Source organism: Dioszegia hungarica (assembly GCF_025882075.1).
Source record: "Dioszegia hungarica strain PDD-24b-2 chromosome Unknown MKK02contig_2, whole genome shotgun sequence".
Classification (NCBI taxonomy): Eukaryota; Fungi; Basidiomycota; class Tremellomycetes; order Tremellales; family Bulleribasidiaceae; genus Dioszegia; species Dioszegia hungarica.
This window is the reverse complement of record NW_026515766.1, coordinates 289,105-309,534: the sequence shown is the minus strand read 5'-3', so window position 1 is coordinate 309,534 and position 20,430 is coordinate 289,105. Positions and strand designations below refer to the sequence as shown.

The window sequence follows — 20,430 nt, the reverse complement described above, 5'->3', positions numbered from 1 at the left end:
TCTTGATCGTTGGGATTGGGCAAGATGAAGTGAGGTTGAGGAAGAAGATAGCAGATCTGGGGGCTTATATATTGCTGGATTAGCCCAAGTGAGGAGGGGGCCACAAGGGACTGGGGCTACTAGGGCTCATATGCCTTCCATCGCAATCGTGTTCTACCCCAAGAGAAGGGGCAATGCGCCGAGTCGCACAAAGAATTCACACGCATTCGGCAACTCGGCGCAGATCCAGCCAGATCCTGAAAGATCCAACCAGATCTAGTCAGTGATTGCAAGGTGCGAGATCCCTATAGGACGCTTCTTGCGAGCGTATTTCAGCTCAAGTAGATGTATAGTGTGCCGAGATGATGAAAGGACCCAAACGTACAGGCTTTCAAATCGACTATATAGAGATCTGACTGAAAGAATCATCCTTTTTGGGCCCATATGACAAGTTAGATACAGATCCAGCCCGTGAGGCTAGATCGTGTGGAGCCGGTGAGATTGCAAGGACTGCCTAAATGACGTGCTAAAGGAGTACAAGGGGGCGCGGGCCGGAAGTAGGGTTATCTTCACCGCATTACACTTCGTGGCCGTTATCGCCACTAGTTCATAGCATTCAGATTGCCTCTGGGTCAACTATCATGACCATTTGGATCTCCCTGGTCACCTTTGTCCAGACGTGCACCTGCATGAAAGGTGTCACTCTACTGAAATAAGTGAAACAAGGGGATTCGCTCATCCTTTGAAGGCCGCGCGCGCCGAGTGCCTGAGGTCGCGGATGCGCGTGGATCTACCTTCTAGTGCTGTTCTAAGATCGCTTCGTAGCCCGCTACGACAGTCCCTCGTCTCTGGGTCGGTCGACAAAGTTACTCGTGCCGCGCAAACCAATATCAAATTCCACTCGCTTCTCCGCGGAAGGATCCTCATCTTCGGGAAATTATTGCGAGGTGAGCTGAATATGAGAACGCAAGCAGGCAGCAGTAGTCAGCCACCGAAGTCTACAGAGCTCCGAGGAAGACCTCAGTGTCCGATCTAGCCTGCGATCGGACATAACGGAAAGCGACGAGGAGCCCCCGGATGAAGATGCCGATGAGTCTCCCTTCGACCCTCAAACAAGTGATCGATCTTCAATGTACGGTATCTTCTCATACATGCCTCCGCGGAGAGTTGATTCTACTGAGACCGATACATCTCGAGATTCCTCGCTCCACAACCAATCGAATGCTTTTGGGAGTGGTGATGTCACTGTACCAGCGGCCCATTTCCAAGCAGAGATCGCAGTACTCCCCTCGTACACTCCGTCCCTCGTTGCCGAGCGCGATAGCCAAGCCTATGTGCTCGACTCGGATTCCGAGCGGACATCTTCAGCGAGCAGAACACAGTCCCCCCTCACAGATCACGGGCCTTACGAGCTTGAAGACACCTCCATCGCACCTTCCGAAATCTACGAATTGGCGGACACATCGATCCGCTCGGGGCATCCAACGGGGTACACTTCGGACCCTTATTATGTGACTCAGGCGGGACCGAGCTATGAATCTCGGACAGGTCGTGACATCGCCGGAGAGACCAGTCGCCGCCGGACCCAACACCAAACCACAGTCGATGCCACTGAGCCTACAGAGGTTTACGAACTTCCAGCCTAGCAGGCAAGTCCGCGCACGTAAGTTGGTCCTTCTGTGTGATCCAGTCTATACGGCAGATTGCTGAATCACTCAAGCTCCTCGGTCTCGCGGGAGTAGCGAGTGCCAAATGACTCCTGCACGACTCACATTTACTGGAACAATTCAGCGCGTGTCCCTGGATAGCTAGATATAGACGTGACGATGCAACGCAGACCGGTTCAAGCTATATACTCGAGAAGTTCCCTCGATCTCATCATACCTTAGGGATGTAGGTATCGACCATTGTCTAATGTTTCCTTTGATGGCGTGCTTTGCTCAATGGATCGGATCGAGCTCGAACGCGTATCATCACTGCATCAGATCGCCTTTGCCTCGCTCCGCTGCCTGAGGAGCCTATTAATTAGATCGGATCAAAAGTCGATAGTCATCATAGACGACCTCAGACGTGCTAGATGCGGTGCAACGACAAGGGATGCGCGAATCACGGTGCCGTGCTCAGCCTAGCGACGCACACGTTAAATTTCTTGCCCTGTGGAAACTGAAACGCTTCGCAGACTCAGGTGCGGTCTGGCAAGCTATATCAAGAGACACACAACCCTCATGGTACGCAGACCCGTCTTACCGTGGCCGGCATACGTCATGCTGGCTTCAACAGCCAGCGATTAGGCGGGTGGCGGGTGGCGAACAGGACGTCTGCCGCACTCCGCATTCCTCGTCTCAGCTGTACGTAAATGCTCACGGAGATTGCCGATATCCCCGCCCAACTGAGCCAAGGCGACGCTTACGAGCTCCACCATCGTCACTCTTTCCTTCTCCCTTCCTACCTACCCAAGATGTCATACACGCCCTACGAGCTCGCCCTCACTCTCCAAGGCCACTCTTCAGACGTCCGGCATATCCTCGCGCCGCAGGCCGGAGTCCCGCTCCTCCTCTCTGGCTCGCGCGATGGGTCCGGTGTCCTCTGGGGTCCCAGCTCTCGTGATCCCGGAGAATGGGACATGAAGCTGCAAGTGCAGGGTCCGGAGGGGAGGTATATCTCCTGCGTAGGGATGATACGGGCCAGCGGGGAAGGTGAGCTGCCGGTTTGCCCATCGCGAGCAGAGCTGACGGGATAGCATACCTTCTTTTGGGTTCATCGAACGGGATCCTCTCGACGTTCATGCTTCCTTCAGCTACTTCGCCACCTCAGACGAGCGCGTCGCCAGAGCCTCACCATGCGCTCATAGAGCACAAGCAGAATCTGTGTTGTATGGACACGAGCAAGAATGGGCTTATAGCTACCGGAAGTTGGGACAAGTGAGCTTCCTTCCCTGTCCTTCTCTCGGTGGGCTCGAGCTGATAAGCAGGTCGGTGATCATCTGGCGGGACTTCAAGACTGCGGCAAAGATAGAAGCGCACGAGCAGGCGGTATGGGCTGTCAAGTTTGTGGGCGAAGATCGCGTTGTTACCGGTAAGCTCGCTGTACTATGACCTTTCCAGGAACAGAGCTGACTCTCAGCTTCCGCGGATGGCAAGATCAAGCTGCACACTTTCGACCTTGCTGCCGGAAAATCGACCGTGCTGCAAGAGTATACGGGGCATAATCAGCCTGTCCGAGGTCTGAGCTTGCGGACGGACGGGAAGGGGTTCTGGAGTTCCGCGAATGACAGGTGAGCTCTTCACAGCTGGTCGATTCCTGCAGTCCCAGAGGTACCCAGCTGATCTATACAAGTCTGGTCAACTTATACTCTTTCGATCGACCATCACCCGAACAGTCCCTCTCCGGACACACCTCCTTCGTCTACTCCGTCACCGCCCTTCCAGACGGATCAGGCGCGATCTCTTCCGGCGAAGACGGCACGCTCCGCGTATGGTCTAGTGAGCTTCCACCTCCACCATCTCTTCGTTGGCGCGAAAGCTGACATCTAGTGACGGAACTCCTCCAAACCATTCCCCACCCCTCCACCTCCCTCTGGTCAAGTACCGTCGTCCCCTCCGCATCCGGCTCGAGCCCCTATATCGCCTCGGCGTCGAACGACGGGATCATCCGGTTCTTCACGAGAGAGAAGGAGTTGATGGCGCCCGAGACTGTAAGGGAGAAATGGACGCAGGACATCTCGCAGCGGCAGTTGGACAAGTGAGCTTGCGTATGGCCTCCTCGGGCATGACATGAGCTGATGAGATAGGAGCCAAGTTGGGGACGTCAAGCATTCGGATTTGCCGGGAATGGAGGCGCTGGGCCGGGAGGGTGAGCCAGCTTTGTGGTCTTTCGACGCTTCTGAGGCCTTGAGCTGATATTTTAGGCAAGAAGGACGGTCAGGTGATCATGATCAAGAACAACGACAAGGTCGAGGCATACCAAGTGAGTTGGGTAATCCTCCTCGTGGTGCGGACAAGCTGACACAATAGTGGTCCGCACCAACGACGACATGGCAGCAGATCGGTCAAGTGGTCGATGCGGTCGGATCGGGCCGGAGACAGCTATACGAAGGGCAAGAATATGACTTTGTTTTCGACGTGGATGTCAGTGAGGGGATGCCTCCATTGAAGTTGCCTTACAACGCATCAGGTGAGCTAACTTTGCGTCGACATGGAATACCAGGCGGGCAAGAAGCTGATACAGCAGAAAATCCATGGTCCGCCGCTCAAAAGTTCTTGACGAAACACGATCTCCCCTCGTCGTACGCAGACCAAGTCGTCGATTTCATCCACAAGAACTCGGGTGGTGTGGAGCTGGGCACGGGAGGCGACAAGGAGACGTTTGTGGATCCGTTCACGGGCGGATCGAGGTATACCGGTGGAGGGGTTTCTACGGGTGGTCGAGGTGGAGGTGGAGGCGGCAGTGGCGGAGGAGGGTTCGGAGGAGGGTTCGGAGGAGGTGCGGACCCATATACCGGTGCGTTCCGTCACCTGCCTTGACCTGGACCTCCCTGAGTGGATGCAGCAGAACAGCAGCTGACCTACTAGGCGGCTCATCGTACTCATCCACCCCTTCCGCGCCCTCCAAACCTAAAGGTGTACTGCCCGTGACTACCTTCCAGACGTTCAAGACTATGAATATCACCGCGGCAAAGTCCAAGATTGCTTCGATCAACGCGGACCTCAAGCTTCTCTCCGCAGACAACGAGGCGGTGTTGGGCCGGGTGTACACGTTCTTGGGACTACCGGCGGGCCAGCTCCCTTCGACCGAGGCGGAGAGCGGAGGAGAGGCCGCGGAGGGGTTGATGCGGATCGTGCAGAGCTGGCCGGAAGCGCAGAGATTCCCTCGTGAGTGACATCTCCAATTTCCCATCGATTCTAGTGGCGAAGTGAAGGAAATGAGAAGATGAGCTGATGTAGTAGTCATCGATCTCGCGCGGTGCCTAGCCGCCCTCTCCCCATCTTTCGCTGCAACTCCCTCGCTCGCGACAGACTTCCTCACCTTGGCCAACTGGGGTCAAGCCCCCTCGCCCGCCGAGACGAAAGCGAGGGAGACCAACACCCTTCTTGCTTTGCGCGGTATCTCCAATTTATTCAGTACGAAGCCAGGTCGGGCCTCGGTGGTCAGCGATGCGAAGGCGGTATTTGCTGGAATGGGGCAGGGGAGGTGGGAAAGCGGGGTTGGGGGCGGGAAGTGGAAAGTGGCCGCGGCAACTGTTGCGCTCAAGTGAGTCTTGAGTGTCAGCTGGGTGGTCCTCATGGCAGGTTGCGCGAAGCTGATCATCTTAGCTATTCGATCTTGGGCGTCAAAGGGGAACTGCCGGCGGAGCATGGGCAGGCGCTGTTAGATCTGATTGTGACGGTCAGCTCGCTTCTCTTCTTTCCGCAGTCGGAGTCAGGGTAACAGCTGATTATGCAGGTTCTGCAGAATGAGCAGACCGATAATGAGACGATTTACCGCGCAGGTATCGCTCTCGGCAATGTAGTGAGTTTTTTCGATCGCTCCCGTTCTAGCGACATCAGGGGAAAGCTGATAAATATAGCTCGTGGCCCGATCTTTGCCTGGAAGTCTTCAAGTAGGCAGGGTACAAGTCGCAAAGGATCTAGTCAGGGACCGAGCGGCCAAGTTGGGCGAGAAGCGGTTAGTCGATCTAGCAAAGGAGATCAGTGGGTTGGGGGTGTGAGCTGTAGACAGTGTTGAGAAGAGCCATAAAAAGGTGGATGGATAGATGTGTGCATGGGGATCTCTACCGAAACAAGTCTGACCACGAAGCGTCCAGCGCCAGCATGCAGCATCGCCAGCAGCGCCAGCTCAAGCAGCCACAGCCGCTAGCGCATTCGCCGCGCTCCGTTCCATACCTGTCGTGTACGCCTTCTCGACCCCGTCAAGGGGATTGAACTGCTCTGTCGAGTTCTCGTACTGCTCATCAACTCATCTCCCCTCTTCCCTTTCTCGCCCCGCGGGGAGACCAAGACTCACCTCCCACATATCCACAGCAACCTGACAGCTCTCCCGCACCACCAGCGGCGCATCCATCTTCACCGCCCACTCTCTCAGAATCGCCAATACACCCCCGTCCGGCAACTTGGAATCCGCCGCGTCCATCTCGTCGTCGATCCCGTCTGACGCGATCCCGCCCAGCGCCTCGGCCGCTTCGTGCCGGACCATATCGTCCTCGGATTGATTGCAGAGCACGTGCAGGAGAGAGGGGATGGAGTGGGGGGAGGAGAGTTGGCCGAATATGTAGGCGATCTCGTGACTGGTTGTCAGCATGATCTCGCCTTTCGTCTATCTAGCTTTGAGGTGCAGGGGATATACAGGGGAGAAGGGAAGGGAAAGTGGTAGACGGCGAAGTAGCTTACCGGAACAAAGCACTCTCATCCCCAAACCCATCCGCCAACGCCAAAACCGCCTCCCTCGACGCACCCCCAAAGTCCCGTAACGCAAACATGGCGCGATACCGCTCGAACAACGGGAGTTTGCGGTTGAGCATCTCGGCGCGGATGGAGGGGATGGATGTGGACGAGGAGGATGGGGCGGGGTCTATTGTTGGGAAGTTTGGGCTGGGGGTCAGCTTTCTCTCCTCCCCAGATTGTAGATCAACCCAGATCCCGACAAGTAGGAGACCTTGCCGATACGCTGTCTCCCCTGCTCCGTAGATCTACCATTCTCAAGATCCTGACTCCTCCGACTACCTCTGCGCAGTATCCTTTGGACCCCACCTCGTCTCCCAGTTCCTATTTGACCCTGACACAATCCTATTTTCCCGGCCCATAGGCCCACTGCTCCGAGCGAAGACTCACTTGGCTTTCCGCGCCTTTCCCTCCTCTGACCAATCCCACTCTATCTTCCCCACCGCCACCTCACACGTCTCCCTCACTTCCCTCGCCGGATCATCCAGGTACTTTCGCAATAAGGGCAGACTGCTCTGGCTCGACAACGCCCCGAGGGCCTCAGCAGCCTCGTGCCGTACCATCGAGCAGTGTGCGCCTTGCTCGTTGATCAGGACGGCTTCGAGGGTTGGAATGGCAAGCGGGTTGCGCATTTGCCCGAGGACGTAGGCGAGCTCGTGTTTGAGCAGAGGCGATGGGTCTGCGAGGCCTGAGGCAGTCAGCGAGAATTCCTTATGCGGATCGTCGGCAAATCCTCTCCTGACTGGTCCGATATCTCCGTATGGCGAGTAGTGAAGCCTTGACTGACCATCTGAAACGATCTTGACGACCTCATCGCTCCCAATAGCTTTCAGCATGAAAAGCGCCCGGAATCGCTCGTGAAGCGGGGTGCTTCCGGATGTGTTGAGCAAGGTCTCACGCATGGCGGTCATCTGGGCTGGGGTGACGGTGGGCGACATATTAGAGCTGCGTGCTGGTGTATAAAGTGTGAAAGATGGGTGAGAAGCTGCCGAGGAGAGTGAAAAAGTTGTAATCAGATATGCTTACGTTAGGCGGTACGTAAGAGCAACTGTCTATAAATGAAATGGAATAGGAATTGGCGCATTAGAAGATTCCTATAGCATTTGCCACCCACTACTAAAAGGCTGGCTATGGCCATGACAGTCTCATCGAGCAGTGGAATCCCGGGGGACCTCTCAATCTGTAACAAATCGAGCTGCTGTGATAATAGTGAATACACGTGTCTGACCGTACGTAGGCAACCAGTGAGACTATGGTAGTCCCAGAAATCGATCAAGAAGTGCCAGTGGCGCCACCCATGTGCGGCGCGCTGCCGCCCCTAGCCCGTGTGAACCGATCCATCCATGGCCCCAACAAGGACATGCTTGTTCCACCGTACGCTGCCTCTACCGCCGATCTCCAACCCAGTCGAACAGGATTCGCCCCGGAGTGCCTCTTACCCCTAGTGTGCATGAGCAGGCCAGAGTATTTCGGCACCCTCTCCTTACCCTCTGTTTCCTCCGTGTATGAGAGGACATGGCGGAGAAAGTCGGGCTGCACGCGAAGCGTATCGACTGTCCCCGTTCGCCGTACGCCTCGCCTCTCGAGCTCAAGAAACGCTTCTGCCATTTGCCGTAGTCGACGGTTCCGGTTCGCGTCACTAGACCCGCAGATTTACGAAGAGCTACTGGAAACCTCGCTTTCCGGCTGCCGGAACCCGTCCATCCATGGCTCCAACAAGGGGATACTGATGCCGCCGCCTTCTGGCCCAATGGACGATCTCCAATCAAGTAAAACAGGTCTCGCAGCCACTCGACTCTTGGCCTCATTGTGGATCACGAGACCTGAGAAATCCGACCTCCCCTCCAGATTCTCCTTGTTCTCCGTGTATGAAAGAACCTCTCGCAGGAACGTTAGCTGGATACTCCGGGTCTTTGCCTTGTCCGTCCGCTGTACCCCGCGCCCCGCAAGTTTGAAATACGCTTCTGCCAATGCCTGCAGATGACACTGCCAGCCTACGTTGAACGAGGTACTTTGAGACCTACTCCCAGCTGCCGAGCCGTCACCACCCTGTGCTTGTGTGGTCTGATTATAAGGGGATCCCGGTCCCTGGGAAAGGTCGCCGCCAGGCCGTTTCGGTTGGACTCTGTGGTGACGACGGCTGTTTGCCATTTCGTCTGATATCTCGTTCCTCACGCCATGTTAAGCGGATTCGAGATCGACCCTGAAAAGAGGTACTGTCTCCTCGCCCACCCTCAATACCGCCGCCGGGCTCAGGAATGATTACGTTCTCTTGCCTGTTCCGCCCTTGGCTCGCACTGAGTGTATCGCATACCCCTGATAGCCATCATCCCTTTCGGCATCACTTGTAAGTGAGAATATTTTGTCCAGGTAGTACAAGGGCAGTTCCCGTGGTGTTGTCTTCGTGCGCCATATCCCTCGAGCCGTGAGTATCTTCCGTCGCTCTCGGGATTTATAATATGTCTTCAAGCTCCTGCTCATTATTGTGGGATTTCGGGCAGACTCGCTATGCCGCACCAGCGAGATCACTCGAGAGGGCTGTCTGGCTTCCGCATAACCCACGCCCATGTTCTCATCATTTGTCGATAGCGAGGTTCTCACCGGTTCGCGCCCGATCACGGCGTGACAGTGGGCAGCATCGGAGCTACTGATCCCTTGCACGTCCTCTTCCAGATCAGTATCGTCCGCCAAGTCCCACATTGGATCGTCTGATCTCCTGTCAGAGTCGGACGGAGGGCCATGCCCAGGATCTCGATCTTCACTGACAGTGTGCGGTGCCGCTGTCTTGTGGGTCGAAGACAGGCAAGCCTGCTCGCTTGAGTGCTCAGTATACGTGATCGACTGCCGCGGTAGTCCATGCTCCAGTGTACTGCCATGTAGCCGTGCTGCATTCCCGTGAAGATTATATTCCCATCGATGCGCCCCATCAACATCCTGCTGCTTTGCGATCCGGCGGCGTTGAGGGAAGTCTAGACCCATCCACGGTGCCCCGCTGTGGAAGATGCGGCCGTCTTGGTCGAACAGCCAAGGATCCTTGTTCTCTCTGGGCGGGACCGGACTTGCATACATGTAGGCAGTCGGTACTGAGCTGCCATAGGTGTCGCCACCCGGTTGTTGGCCGTGCGTAGACCCTTGTCCGTAGGCTGACCGTTGCATGATAGTACCGTCGTACGTTCGATAGCTGGACTTCTGGTGGTTCTGTGCGGTTGCAGAGATGTATGTGCAGTTATATAAGACTGATTGGGTATCTACCGGCCTTATACTCCTGCGATGAGAACAAAGCAGCGTTCAGCTTCTGTCCAGGACCTGAAATGACGCTCAATCAAAGGATTCCTTGGGACAGTGGGTTCGCTGGCCCTCGGCTGCCCGCTTTTCTGGGTTCTGTGGCTGATCAAAGAAGTCTGTAACACCTTGAATGAGGCAGCAGATCTGGAGCCGTTGCGCATCCCTGCAGCCTCTTCACACAGTGCGAGCTCGAATAGCTTGGGGGATTGCAGCGGTGGCGCGCCTTTGCAGCTTGCAAGTGGCGGATCTGATCGACAAAAACTCATCGCACTCCATGCGATATCTGCTACCGAAAATCTCTGTCGAGATGTGAGAGCCTCAGGTTCTGTGCGCTGGCGCCCTCCCAGCCGCATGCATTTCCGGCAGGCCTCGTGCTGCCAGCCAAACCAGATCGACGAGGAATGAGTCGCAGAATGTGGCGGTGACGTAATCCGAGTGCTACTCTTGGCGCGCCACTCTTACCGCCTTGGCCATGCCTCGAGTTCTTACCAATACAGGCCACGACGTCCAGCGCGCCAATCGGAACAGTCAGTCCTCGGCAGTCCAGGATAAGCTGCGTTTGTATAGCTGAAGCCGGTAATGCACAGTGGGAAAGAAGCTGATAGATCGGTAGGGACGAGGATCATGGCTGAGAGCGAGAGCGATATGCGAAGAGAGAGAGCGCCTTCAGTGGCTATCTGCACGTCTGGGGGCAATGTATATATCTAGATGGTGATCGCAGACTGGAGATTACGGAGACCAAAGACATGAGAGGACAAGTTGAGACGAGATGACTGCCCACCACGCGTACGCTTGATAGGAAAGAAGTACATGTCCGTGCGTACTGCGTACAAGCACAGTATTCCGCCACTCCGGGCGCTGCATCCTCTACCGCCAGAGGCAATCCTACTCAATGCCACATAGGAGGTCCTGCCTGCTGCTCATCTCACCACCGACATTGAGTCCTCGCTGCCGACTTGATAGGAGTCGCGAATACTCCCATGTCCAATAGCCCATATGAAACAGGTGAGATACTAGCGCTATGAGCCAAAGTGACACCGAGCTGAGGATACGCCAAAGCATGTACCTCTAGTATCTCTATAGTCCAAAGCATTAAGGTTCATTTGATGTCTATATGCATACTCTAATTATGCTACAAGTTGTTGTTATTATTGTCCGTTTCTGGCAAAGGGACGCCGGCGCCCAAGTCTACTATGTATCCCCTACCCGCCACTCCCAGCGATCTCATACCTGTGATCGGCCCGACCCGGTCTATACATCCACCTCGGTGAGAGACAGCGTTCGGAATTGCGTGCAGGTATTTCCGAACCCAGCGATGGTTTTGGTAGTGTCGCTGGGATTCGCCGCTGTAGTTTGGACGTTGAGGCAGAACGTTCCGGCAGTGGCGGTGGTGAACCGACTGCACGAGAGCAGCCTGGACGAGTCGATCTTGCATGTCAAGATGGACTTGGCCGCCGTGCCTGCGATGGTCGTTTCTGTGTCTGCGGAGATAGCTGATGGACCGGCGGTGTTGCTGGCAGAGTACACTGTGCGGCTTCAGCTCTTGCCACTCTCGTGAGCAGCCACAGCGAACAGAATGCTCGACTTACTGATGAGTCCACCACTTGCGGTGACTATGCGGAATTTCGAGTCAAACTTGAAGCGGGTGGCGGTCTGAAGAGTGTAGCCCTGTGTAAAAGAGTCGGTAGTGGTCGCTTGGCCGATATATGACCCCGTTCCCGTTCGCTGGAGGACGAAAGTACTGCCGGTGAAGCCATTAGGACTGAGAGGTCAGCCGAAGCCAGCGGGGGATCATCAAGTTGGCACAAAAAGATACTCACGAGGTGGACGAGAATGCTCTGGGCGCACTCAATTTTCTAGTCGCCCGCACAGCTGCCCGGCGGAGAATGGCCTCCTTGCTGGTCTGCCTGCTCTTGATGACTGTGGCGACACGGGCCTTTGAAGCGGATGCGGAGTAGTAGGATGGGGTCGAGTCCAGCTCGTCAAAGGCAATGGGGACGGTTGAGGCCCAGCAGAGGGCTAGAGAGAGTGCGGCCAGCGCTAGGAGGGGGCTGAAGAGCATGATCTAGACGGAGCAAGGAGCGTGGGTGGTCAGGAGAATCTCATTCGGAAGATGAGAATGAAAGAGGTTGAGAACACGTTGCACGTGTCGCCGGCATGCCTACCACGGACGGACGACCGCTGCGTCCTCCTTTACGAAGGATTCTGTCAGCATTCGTCAGCGCCTGGGAGGCGTTCGGAATGGTGACAAGGGACGCTCAAGCTTGTGAACCCTTCTCAACTGCCACATGAAAAATACGAATCCTGAGGCATGCAGATCTCTGCAGATCTGCTTGCTCGATCGCTCCCTGACTAGATCAGCATCTCAGATCTGAAACGTCAGATATGTCTCCAATCGGCAAATGCATATGCTGACACAACCCTACCATGGGAATCATGACGGCAATATCAGGTCATTTACGTCTGCGGCTTGCGGTGCCTGCAGATCTCGCGAGTCCGAAACTCCGGAAGGGAACGATAGGTAGGGAAGGAGGCTGAAGGAGCTGCTGGAAGAGGACAGGGAGGAGAGGGCAGCTCTGTAGCACGTGCGCACTCACCACCCTCACCGCTCTGAGACAGTGCTAGGAATGCTTCTCCAGCCACAGTCTCACTTACATACGTCGCAGTTCCAGTGGCAGGCAGACCGTCGAGGAATTATGCACCGGGCCACATCGGGATTGGAGTCGCACACCGATAACAGACGGGGGTGGGAGCGCCCTCTGGCTGTACACCCTGTTGAGCGCTTCACCTCGCAGCCACTGGCTTTCGAGAAGGTACAACCGGATTCGCCGCGGGCAAATGCATCTTTTTTCTGATGGCGAGATCTCGCCCCACATCGGACCGTATCTGACCGGACACTATTATACCTGCGTCGCGCAGTGTATCCCGTTCAAAAGCCTTTTTCAAACAACAAGCGGATCCGGCCTCAGCGATGAGCCTGATGCCCATGTGAGATTAGATAACACGGCTCAGCTGAGATACCGCAGCCGGGATCCTTGCTGCCACTCCTCGGAAAGGAGCGCGAATATAGCGAGGAGTTTCTGAATCAGGTAGGCTACTCATCCGCTGATACTTGCGAAGAACACACTGCAAGTCGGCACGTCCCTTAGGTGGCCGCTGCCTGAACTCGGATACATACCAAACCTCACCTTGCAATGGCTACAGGACCTCCTAGCCTGCAGCTGCCGCCACTCTGGTCTGATGACGTCATAGCGCAATCGCCACCCAAATCAGCTGGTGCACACGGAAGTTGTAGACCGTTGTCCAAGCTCTTTCTAATACGTCTATATCCTCAAGCTCAAGCTCATGCTACGCTCTCATACTACTCGACAGGTAATATCCAGCACAATGAGCGCCTCAAAATACCCCATCCACCGCCTTCCGCTACCGGCAAAGACCCTACAATCCTGCATTCCTCAGCTGGAACTCGATCCCTCCCCTGTCTCTCAACGCCGTGCGACCACCTTCAAGACCTCCACCGAAGGGATCTGGGCGCGCGTTAACCCCTTATGGGCTTCCTGGCCACTTCGGGTGACCAAGGAGGAGTTGCTGGAGATGGGCGTCGATGTGGATGCGGGGCAGCAGGTCAATGTGGAGGATGTGCTGAAGCGATGGGATGCCGTCGACTCTGTTGACCAGGAGGCGGAGAGCAGCAAGTCGGCGCTGCAAAGGTGGACGAGCGATCATCGGCTCAAGCTGGAGTCTTACCTCCTCGGTGTCTCACAGGGCACGCTGGAGGATTCGCTGCCCCAGCTTGATGCTAGCTCGGATTTGTCAGCGGATAGCGAGGCAAATACCGTACTGACGGATGTCTTGTCCGGGAGACATGTTGTTGCCAGTGGGGAAGGGTCTTATGGGCCCTGGTCTACGAGGTACTGTGGGCACCAATTTGGGGTCTGGGCGGGTCAGCTTGGGGACGGTCGAGCTATTTCTTTGCTGGAGACGACATCGGACAAGGGCGGGCGGCAAGAGATCCAGCTGAAAGGTGGCGGGCGGACGCCGTTCTCCCGAACTGCGGATGGCCTAGCAGTATTGCGGAGTGGAGTAAGAGAGTATCTCGGTTGTGAAGGTATGTCCCTCCCCCATCTTTCGCTGTCCAGCTGACATCCAGCCATCGCCGCTCTCGATATACCCACCACCCGCGCCCTGGCACTTCTCACCGCGCCCTCCCTGCCCGTCATGCGCGAATACGGACCCGAGCCGACCTCCCTCACCGCGCGTATCGCTCCCTCTTTCATCCGTATCGGACACTTTGAGGCGCTCAGCCCGTCCAAGTCTGCGCGGGATTCGCGCCAGATGTTCTTTGGCGGGCAGTGGCGCGGTGCTGCTGAAGATGAGGATGGCGGACCGGTCGGCGGGCAAGGGAATCTGGAGAGCCTGGGAAAGCTGGTGGAGTGGTGTAAGGGCATCATGGGGGAGCTTGGCTGGTTTGAGGGGAACGAGAAGGTGGGAGCGAAGGAGGTGTTTGACATGGCAGTCAAGAGGAACGCGGAGATGGTAGCTGGGTGGCAAGCGTATGGGTTCTGCCATGGGGTCATCAATACGGACAAGTGAGTTGTAACTCTGGATTGTACGGCTCTAGGCGGGATATCAGCTGATGCAGCTAGCGTCAGCATCCTGGGCCTAACAATAGACTATGGACCTTACGCGTTCATGGACGTCTTTGACGAGAACCACATCTGCAGTAAGTCCTCTTCCTCGCGGATCTCCCCGCATCGAGCTGATTATCAGACCACTCTGACCCTTCCGGCTTGTATTCATACGCGAACCAACCCCCTCGCATCGTCTTCGCTCTCGACAAGCTGTATCAAGCACTAGCCCCTCTCATCGGATACGAAGCCACGTCTTCGACTATCGCCACTGAGGGCTGGTCATCGAAAGCGAGTTCTTCCGATGTCGAAGCTTGGCGGAACGAGGCGGAGGTCGTTATGAAGGGCTGGGAGGAGAAGTACTGGTCGATTCAAAAGGCCAAAGAGAAGGAGCTCTGGATGAAGGTCAGCCTGTAGTCGACCAAGGTATCTGGACCATAGCTGACATGTCAGCGATTCGGTCTGAAGACGTCTCAGCCCTCGGACGACAGATCGATCATTCAGGACTTCCTCTCCAACCTTCACGCGTACAACATGGACTTCCACACCTCTTTCCGCCGCCTCGCTTACTTCTCCCCTCCACCTCCTTCATCCACCGCTGCCGAAACCGACAACCATCTTTCGGAATACATCACCTCGTTCGTCCAGGCCGGTATCGTCGCGCGCGAGGAAAGCGAGGTCACCTCAGCCATTGAGGGATGGACGAAGTGGTTCAAGGTCTACGGGGAGCGTATCTCAGCAGAGGAGGATGCATGGGGGTCGGGCGGACTGGGCGAAAGGAAGCAGTCAATGTTGGGTGCGAACCCGAGATTCGTGTTGAGGCAGTGGGTTCTGGAGGAGCTCATCAAGGGGATGGAGGCGGGCGTAAAGGCGGGTGACGAAGCTGGGAAGGCGGATGCAAGGGCAAAGTTGGCGAGGATACTAGCTGTAAGTCGCTTCGTGGACTATGATACTATCACGTGGTTGTGGAGCTGATGATTGCAGATGTCCGCGAGCCCGTACGAGACGTATGGCGAGGAAGTAGGGGACGGGGCCTGCCCCACGCCTGAGGTGGAGGAAGAACGGCGGCTGTGCGGGCTTGGCAGTCGGAACATGCTGGGGTTCCAGTGTAGCTGTTCCAGCTAGATCTCGGCTGTATCGAATAGTCATATACAGATGTAGCATCTAGATGATCAGACCCTGCAGATCCGGTCCGCGGAGTTCCTCTACTTCTTCTTCGCTTCTTCTTCCTTGATCCACCGCTTTGGCACCCCCTTCTCCATCAACGCCGCGGTGATGATCTTGATCTGAGGACCCTGGACAGCTACTTCCTTAAGATTCAATTTGGGTGATGCGCCGCTGAGAGGTGATACTGCGCGATCAGGTTGACCTCGTGCGGACGGTTTGACGAAAGCGGAAGCTCACTTGATGCACTACCTGCGCATAGCTTCCGCAGCTCTTCTGCGAAATCGTCCACGTCGATCCCGAATGCCTCCAGCCCGGACACGACAGTGACTGTCTTGCGACCCTGCCGGATCTTGATGCCCATGACGATCGGCTGGAGTGCTCCTTTCCTGTCAGATGTCAGCTTCAGTCACTGGCTCCCCCTCCACGACGAGACAAAGGGACTCAAGACTCACTTGACCTGCCCTCCGATAGATACTGACCAAGCGACACCCGCTTTCAATCTCTTGACCACCTCTTCCTTCGCCATCCTGTCTTGTCCATTACCGGATTCCGCATTGACAGCCTTCGCCAATAGCCCGTCTAAGCGGACAAATCGCTGATTTGTCGGATCTGGAAGGCGATTCTTAGCGATATAGTCATCCACTAGCACCTTGAGTGATTGGGCAGAATTCAAGCTCGTCTTCCTGGCATTGTCAGCTACTTTGTGCCCCACGAATAGGGTCCTGAAAGCTGATGGCTTACTCGATTCCACACGCCTCCCAGAATGCTAGTCCACTCCCTGCTGGCTTCCACAGCTCCTCAATGAGCAGCTGTTTCCCCTTCGGTGTGCTGACCATCCCTGCTTCGCCCATCTCCGCCGCTGCTGTTTCCCGAGCGGCTTTGCTTGCGGACTTGGCATCGTCTTTAGCGATGGTAAGGAACGGCGCGTGACCTTGTATGGAAGGATGCGCCTGGTCGAACCTAGATATGTAAGCTTTTCATTCCTGCCAGTACCTACAGAAATGTTCAGCTAAACGTACGATGTGACAGTCACCTCCCCCTTACTCTCCTTGATTTTCAGGACCCCATCCTTCCCCAGCTCCTTCATCCACTTGGCCAGCTTCTTCCACTCGCTCTTCCCAATCACGACATCTTCCCTTTGTTCCTTCGGTATATACGCCGGGCGATTTGGGAGGACATGTGCCGAGTACAGCGTTGACGCTGGGATGGGAAATGAAGATGGCGGTGAGGTCGAGAGAGATTGAAGGAGGGCGAGGTTGAGGAGTGTGGATACCTCCGCTGGTGTGAGCGGTTCGGTGGACGATACTGGTGTTTGGGTGGCTGGTGGAGACGGAGGAGTGGATGAGATAGTCGCCGTTTCCATTTGGGAAGCGAGAGCGGATGTGGACGATGAAGATGACGAGCCGGTGGCAGCCGTGAGCGGCACGAGAGGATGTGAAGGGGGTTGAAGCTGGAAGAGCGGTGTTGGCTTCTTCGAGCCCATTTCCCAAAGACTGCATGTCAGCGGGGGTCCAAAGCTCATATGAGAATTCGACAGCTTACTGATCATTTATGATGCACAGCACATCGCAGAACTTTCCCTCCTCATCGCCCTCCCTAGCTCGTCCTCGGCGCTCCCACGCCCCCTTCATACCTCCAGGCGCAACCAGCCTGCCCACACCCGCATATTGCACCATATCGTCTTCATCTCCCTTTGGAGCGATCACGAACGCGACAATACCGCCCTCGGGTACGTCAGGGAGGAGATGTGGACGAGGAAGGTCCCGGACCGCGCCGATGAAAAGAGGCGCGCCGGCCAAGAGGGGCGGAGGGAGGGGGTGATGCAGTTTGAGAATGGGTAAGGGCGGTATTGGTATTGGGAGGGAAAGTGAGTATACTCCTGGATGTAAGCTTCCTGCGCTGCTTGATCTACGGTACAACTCGGTAGAAAGCTTACAAGTCGGTATGAGCTGCTTTGAGCCTCGTCCGAAGGACATCCAGAGGGGATCACCATTATCGGGCGAAAGGTACAGGTTCTGCCATGTCAGTTGAGGGCCCTTTCTTGGCGGCGAGTCCGTCAGCTCACCCCCTCCACGCCTCCGCTCGTCTCAAAATTGCAGCTCCTGATGCCCTCTGGCAGGATCAGTCGCCCCAACTCCCGCTCCGCCTTATCCCTTTCACCAACCTCCTCGGGCGTCGCATTCTCGCTGACCACCGGCGGAAGCGTTGGATAAGCTGCAAAAATATCGGCTACCAGCCCCCGTCTGGCGGATGAGCGGATAGGCGTCGCATTGGACTGATGAGCTAGGGGTTTCTTGAACATGGCTCATGGGATAGAGAAGAAGGTTGAGATGAACGAAGCTGTGGCTAAGCCGATCCGCGCGCCAGGCACAGAGGAATGTGGAGTTGTGGCACATCTGAGTCTGCTTGTGGCGGCCCCCTCATAACGAAAGCTGGACCCTCAGTCATCGGACGCGCCCACGGAGCCTAGCTAGGCCCGCTGTCACTGCTCTACGACATTGGTACTGATACATGGCACGATACTCTACATGACTGTAAAGATGTACATTCTCGAGCGGTGGGTATTCAGGAGGCAGCTGTTCAGGCCTCCGTCTTTTCGAGCAGGGGTTGTGCCTGTTCGCTGTCCTCGAGCAGGACACTGCCCTCACTGTGAGAATCAGTATAGCTCGATACGAAGCTGAAAGTGCGTACCGGGCAGCCAACATCTGCCGAGAGAGATTGAAGTACTCCAGGGTAATGAACATGAGCGAGACGGTCAAGCTCATGGTGATGAGCTGTCCCCAGCTGTCTTGTCAGTCCATTTTTCTTTTTGTGAAGAACATGCCAGCTCACCCGACGAATACATTGAGCTCATCGTTGCTCGCGAGGTGCATCATGGGCTTGACGAGTAAGGTCAGGCCAACGCCCTGGATGATCAGCGGTTGGTCTGTGGTGAATCGGATCGGTACTGCACATACCGAAGCCGCCAGGCCCGCGATGGACGCCAGAGCAAGCAGGAAGGTGGTGAAGCCACAGATCTCCTTCAAACCTTTCTTGGGAGTATCGTCCACCCGGTCATCGAGATGGTGGTTGCTGTACGCCACGAAGCCCACAGCGAGAAGTGCCACCCCGTAAACTGCTCGTCAGCTCCTGACTCATCATCTAGAGCAGTTCTACTGACAGATTGGGAACACAGGCATGTACTTGAGCAGACAATGGACTTTGCAACCAGCAGCCATCATATGACATGGTACCTGCCTCATCCCGCTGAAGCACTTGCCTTGCACAGTGATCGACTCGACCTGGTATCGAAGTGGCGAAGCGTATTCGGCAACTTTGCTGAGGCCTTGCGGGTAAGAGTCGGCGCCGACGTATGACTGGAGGAGCATGAAGGTGGAGCCGAAGGCTACGAGGGCGTCGAGCATGTTGAGAGCTGCCTTGTGAGACGGGACGTCAGTTCAGTGAGTGAGATCAGTGATTTCTATCTTCTCGCAGTAGTCAGTGAGCTGATATCAGAATATTCTACCTGAACATCGGATCAAGACCAGGCAATCATATTATATCGGCGGGAGCGTGACGTCCTCCTTTATAGCCACTTGGTGAAAGGGACAGCCGCAAGGAGACAAGGACCAAGGTATCAAAGGATCGGCGAATGTACCTCTTGTGACATGAAAGAGCAGCTGGGACATGTAAGAGACGCAGGATCCTATGTTTGGAGGGATGTTGCCATCACAACGAGGCTATCTGATGCTATGCGTGCCATCCTTTGCGCCTGCATCCCTACTAAGTCTGTAGTGACTGAAATGAGTGTGAGTGGCGTGCCCGAGCCTAATCATCCTCGAACCCCTCTTCTTACGGTCTGTTGCACGCAAGCGCCACATCTTCCGCTCATCCTTATCTACACCCTTAAAAGCTGGCCAATCGACATCGCTCCAATCATGATATTTTACGAAGCAGACACCTACACGTACTACGACCAGTCCCTTATGTCTCGACCTCCTTACCTCACGGAAGAGAAACAAGCCCAGGTCTTGAACATATTGACTGATGTGTCATGGACGAGCGATGACAAAGTCAATGGGCTGATCGCCCTCTTCTCAGACAGCTATGATGCGCGAGATGTCGAGGGATCGCGCTCCTATATCGCCGGGTTGCTGGAACAGCTCAGAAGCGACCGAGAGATGCAACATCGTTTTGAGGCGTTCTGGGACTCGGTGAACAGCGTGTGAGTGCTTCATCGTCGGTTTGATACGCTCAGGTGGTCAGCTACTGATTGTTGTGTAGACAGACTCTGTCCTTAGAGGCAATCACCAATGACCCTTCGATCGAACGCATACCTCCTAGCTCCTCCGGTAAAGAATGGTCCAAGGCCCAAAGGGAGATCGTCGCAGAGATGGGGCAGGGCAAGACACATTCCGACATCACCGCCAACATGACCAGAGAAGCGGAACTGCGTAACGTCCGCCTTGTCTGGTCCAAGATCCACCTCGCCCATCGTATCAGACTTTGTACCTCTTACACCAGTAAGCACAACGCAGGCGGGCCCGCAGCTGTCCTCAAGGGAATCTCGGAAGACCTACAATCGCTACTGGAGAAACCGGATCCCACTGAAAATGATGTTGAAACGCTAGAGTATATTCGGACGTTTGTGTCAGATGCAGAGAAGCAGCAAGTCGTGAGGCCAAGTCTCTTGCGGGTACTGCGGCGCCTGATGAGTCCTACCCTCGAGTAGACGACTACCCAATTTTGCATTAGACATTTCGGTGATACACTTGGGTGGCGAATTTGCTTGTGAATTACTGCTTTCGGCCTTTTTACGGTATAGAAGTTCGTCGTTATTATGCAAGCCATCCCCAGCCCAGCGGTCCAGCAATTCCCTCACCATCCGGCGAGCTACAGCCTATCGATGTCTTGCATCGAGCATCTCCAGTGTCGAATTGATCGGCAGGCTAGCT

The 20,430-nt window shown here is 55.6% G+C and overlaps 10 protein-coding genes across 10 annotated transcripts; 5 read left to right on the top strand and 5 right to left on the bottom strand.

Moving 5' to 3' along the window:
• Window positions 1–620: 620 nt before the first annotated feature.
• MKK02DRAFT_29290 (uncharacterized protein) lies at window positions 621–1,625 on the top strand (the record flags this gene model as incomplete). Its single annotated transcript, XM_053087778.1, has 3 exons — window positions 621–658; window positions 697–851; window positions 943–1,625. 3 exons carry the CDS (start codon window positions 621–623, stop codon window positions 1,623–1,625), a joined length of 876 nt encoding a protein of 291 aa, XP_052948955.1.
• Window positions 1,626–2,437: 812 nt separating this feature from the next.
• On the top strand, window positions 2,438–5,686 carry MKK02DRAFT_18821 (putative phospholipase A-2-activating protein; the record flags this gene model as incomplete). Its single annotated transcript, XM_053086012.1, has 15 exons — window positions 2,438–2,675; window positions 2,720–2,900; window positions 2,951–3,054; window positions 3,103–3,253; window positions 3,316–3,461; window positions 3,513–3,720; window positions 3,770–3,831; window positions 3,887–3,945; window positions 3,993–4,152; window positions 4,207–4,483; window positions 4,531–4,850; window positions 4,926–5,229; window positions 5,292–5,358; window positions 5,410–5,487; window positions 5,546–5,686. 15 exons carry the CDS (start codon window positions 2,438–2,440, stop codon window positions 5,684–5,686), a joined length of 2,496 nt encoding a protein of 831 aa, XP_052948954.1.
• A 128-nt stretch (window positions 5,687–5,814) lies between these two features.
• MKK02DRAFT_39467 (putative Deoxyhypusine hydroxylase) lies at window positions 5,815–7,354 on the bottom strand (the record flags this gene model as incomplete). The annotated part of the gene is made up of 5 exons (XM_053090607.1): window positions 5,815–5,922; window positions 5,983–6,262; window positions 6,366–6,566; window positions 6,807–7,104; window positions 7,204–7,354. The coding sequence occupies 5 exons, from the start codon at window positions 7,352–7,354 to the stop codon at window positions 5,815–5,817; spliced, it is 1,038 nt and encodes a 345-aa protein (XP_052948953.1).
• A 314-nt stretch (window positions 7,355–7,668) lies between these two features.
• MKK02DRAFT_29287 (uncharacterized protein) lies at window positions 7,669–8,400 on the top strand (the record flags this gene model as incomplete). The annotated part of the gene is made up of 1 exon (XM_053087777.1): window positions 7,669–8,400. The coding sequence occupies one exon, from the start codon at window positions 7,669–7,671 to the stop codon at window positions 8,398–8,400; it is 732 nt and encodes a 243-aa protein (XP_052948952.1).
• Window positions 8,401–8,922: 522 nt separating this feature from the next.
• Window positions 8,923–10,327, bottom strand: MKK02DRAFT_29286 (uncharacterized protein; the record flags this gene model as incomplete). The annotated part of the gene is made up of 4 exons (XM_053087776.1): window positions 8,923–8,958; window positions 8,979–9,614; window positions 9,680–10,139; window positions 10,191–10,327. The coding sequence occupies 4 exons, from the start codon at window positions 10,325–10,327 to the stop codon at window positions 8,923–8,925; spliced, it is 1,269 nt and encodes a 422-aa protein (XP_052948951.1).
• Window positions 10,328–10,952: 625 nt separating this feature from the next.
• Window positions 10,953–11,763, bottom strand: MKK02DRAFT_39466 (uncharacterized protein; the record flags this gene model as incomplete). The annotated part of the gene is made up of 3 exons (XM_053090606.1): window positions 10,953–11,227; window positions 11,291–11,463; window positions 11,522–11,763. 3 exons carry the CDS (start codon window positions 11,761–11,763, stop codon window positions 10,953–10,955), a joined length of 690 nt encoding a protein of 229 aa, XP_052948950.1.
• A 1,325-nt stretch (window positions 11,764–13,088) lies between these two features.
• MKK02DRAFT_29284 (uncharacterized protein) lies at window positions 13,089–15,454 on the top strand (the record flags this gene model as incomplete). The annotated part of the gene is made up of 6 exons (XM_053087775.1): window positions 13,089–13,809; window positions 13,852–14,290; window positions 14,348–14,424; window positions 14,472–14,734; window positions 14,783–15,256; window positions 15,314–15,454. 6 exons carry the CDS (start codon window positions 13,089–13,091, stop codon window positions 15,452–15,454), a joined length of 2,115 nt encoding a protein of 704 aa, XP_052948949.1.
• An 80-nt stretch (window positions 15,455–15,534) lies between these two features.
• MKK02DRAFT_18762 (uncharacterized protein) lies at window positions 15,535–17,798 on the bottom strand (the record flags this gene model as incomplete). Its single annotated transcript, XM_053086005.1, has 8 exons — window positions 15,535–15,680; window positions 15,734–15,882; window positions 15,949–16,179; window positions 16,238–16,456; window positions 16,516–16,989; window positions 17,039–17,372; window positions 17,433–17,511; window positions 17,562–17,798. The coding sequence occupies 8 exons, from the start codon at window positions 17,796–17,798 to the stop codon at window positions 15,535–15,537; spliced, it is 1,869 nt and encodes a 622-aa protein (XP_052948948.1).
• A 278-nt stretch (window positions 17,799–18,076) lies between these two features.
• MKK02DRAFT_39463 (uncharacterized protein) lies at window positions 18,077–18,900 on the bottom strand (the record flags this gene model as incomplete). Its single annotated transcript, XM_053090605.1, has 5 exons — window positions 18,077–18,143; window positions 18,188–18,280; window positions 18,329–18,402; window positions 18,454–18,611; window positions 18,657–18,900. The coding sequence occupies 5 exons, from the start codon at window positions 18,898–18,900 to the stop codon at window positions 18,077–18,079; spliced, it is 636 nt and encodes a 211-aa protein (XP_052948947.1).
• A 243-nt stretch (window positions 18,901–19,143) lies between these two features.
• Window positions 19,144–20,207, top strand: MKK02DRAFT_29282 (uncharacterized protein; the record flags this gene model as incomplete). Its single annotated transcript, XM_053087774.1, has 3 exons — window positions 19,144–19,284; window positions 19,456–19,700; window positions 19,760–20,207. The coding sequence occupies 3 exons, from the start codon at window positions 19,144–19,146 to the stop codon at window positions 20,205–20,207; spliced, it is 834 nt and encodes a 277-aa protein (XP_052948946.1).
• Between the last annotated feature and the right edge of the window lie 223 nt (window positions 20,208–20,430).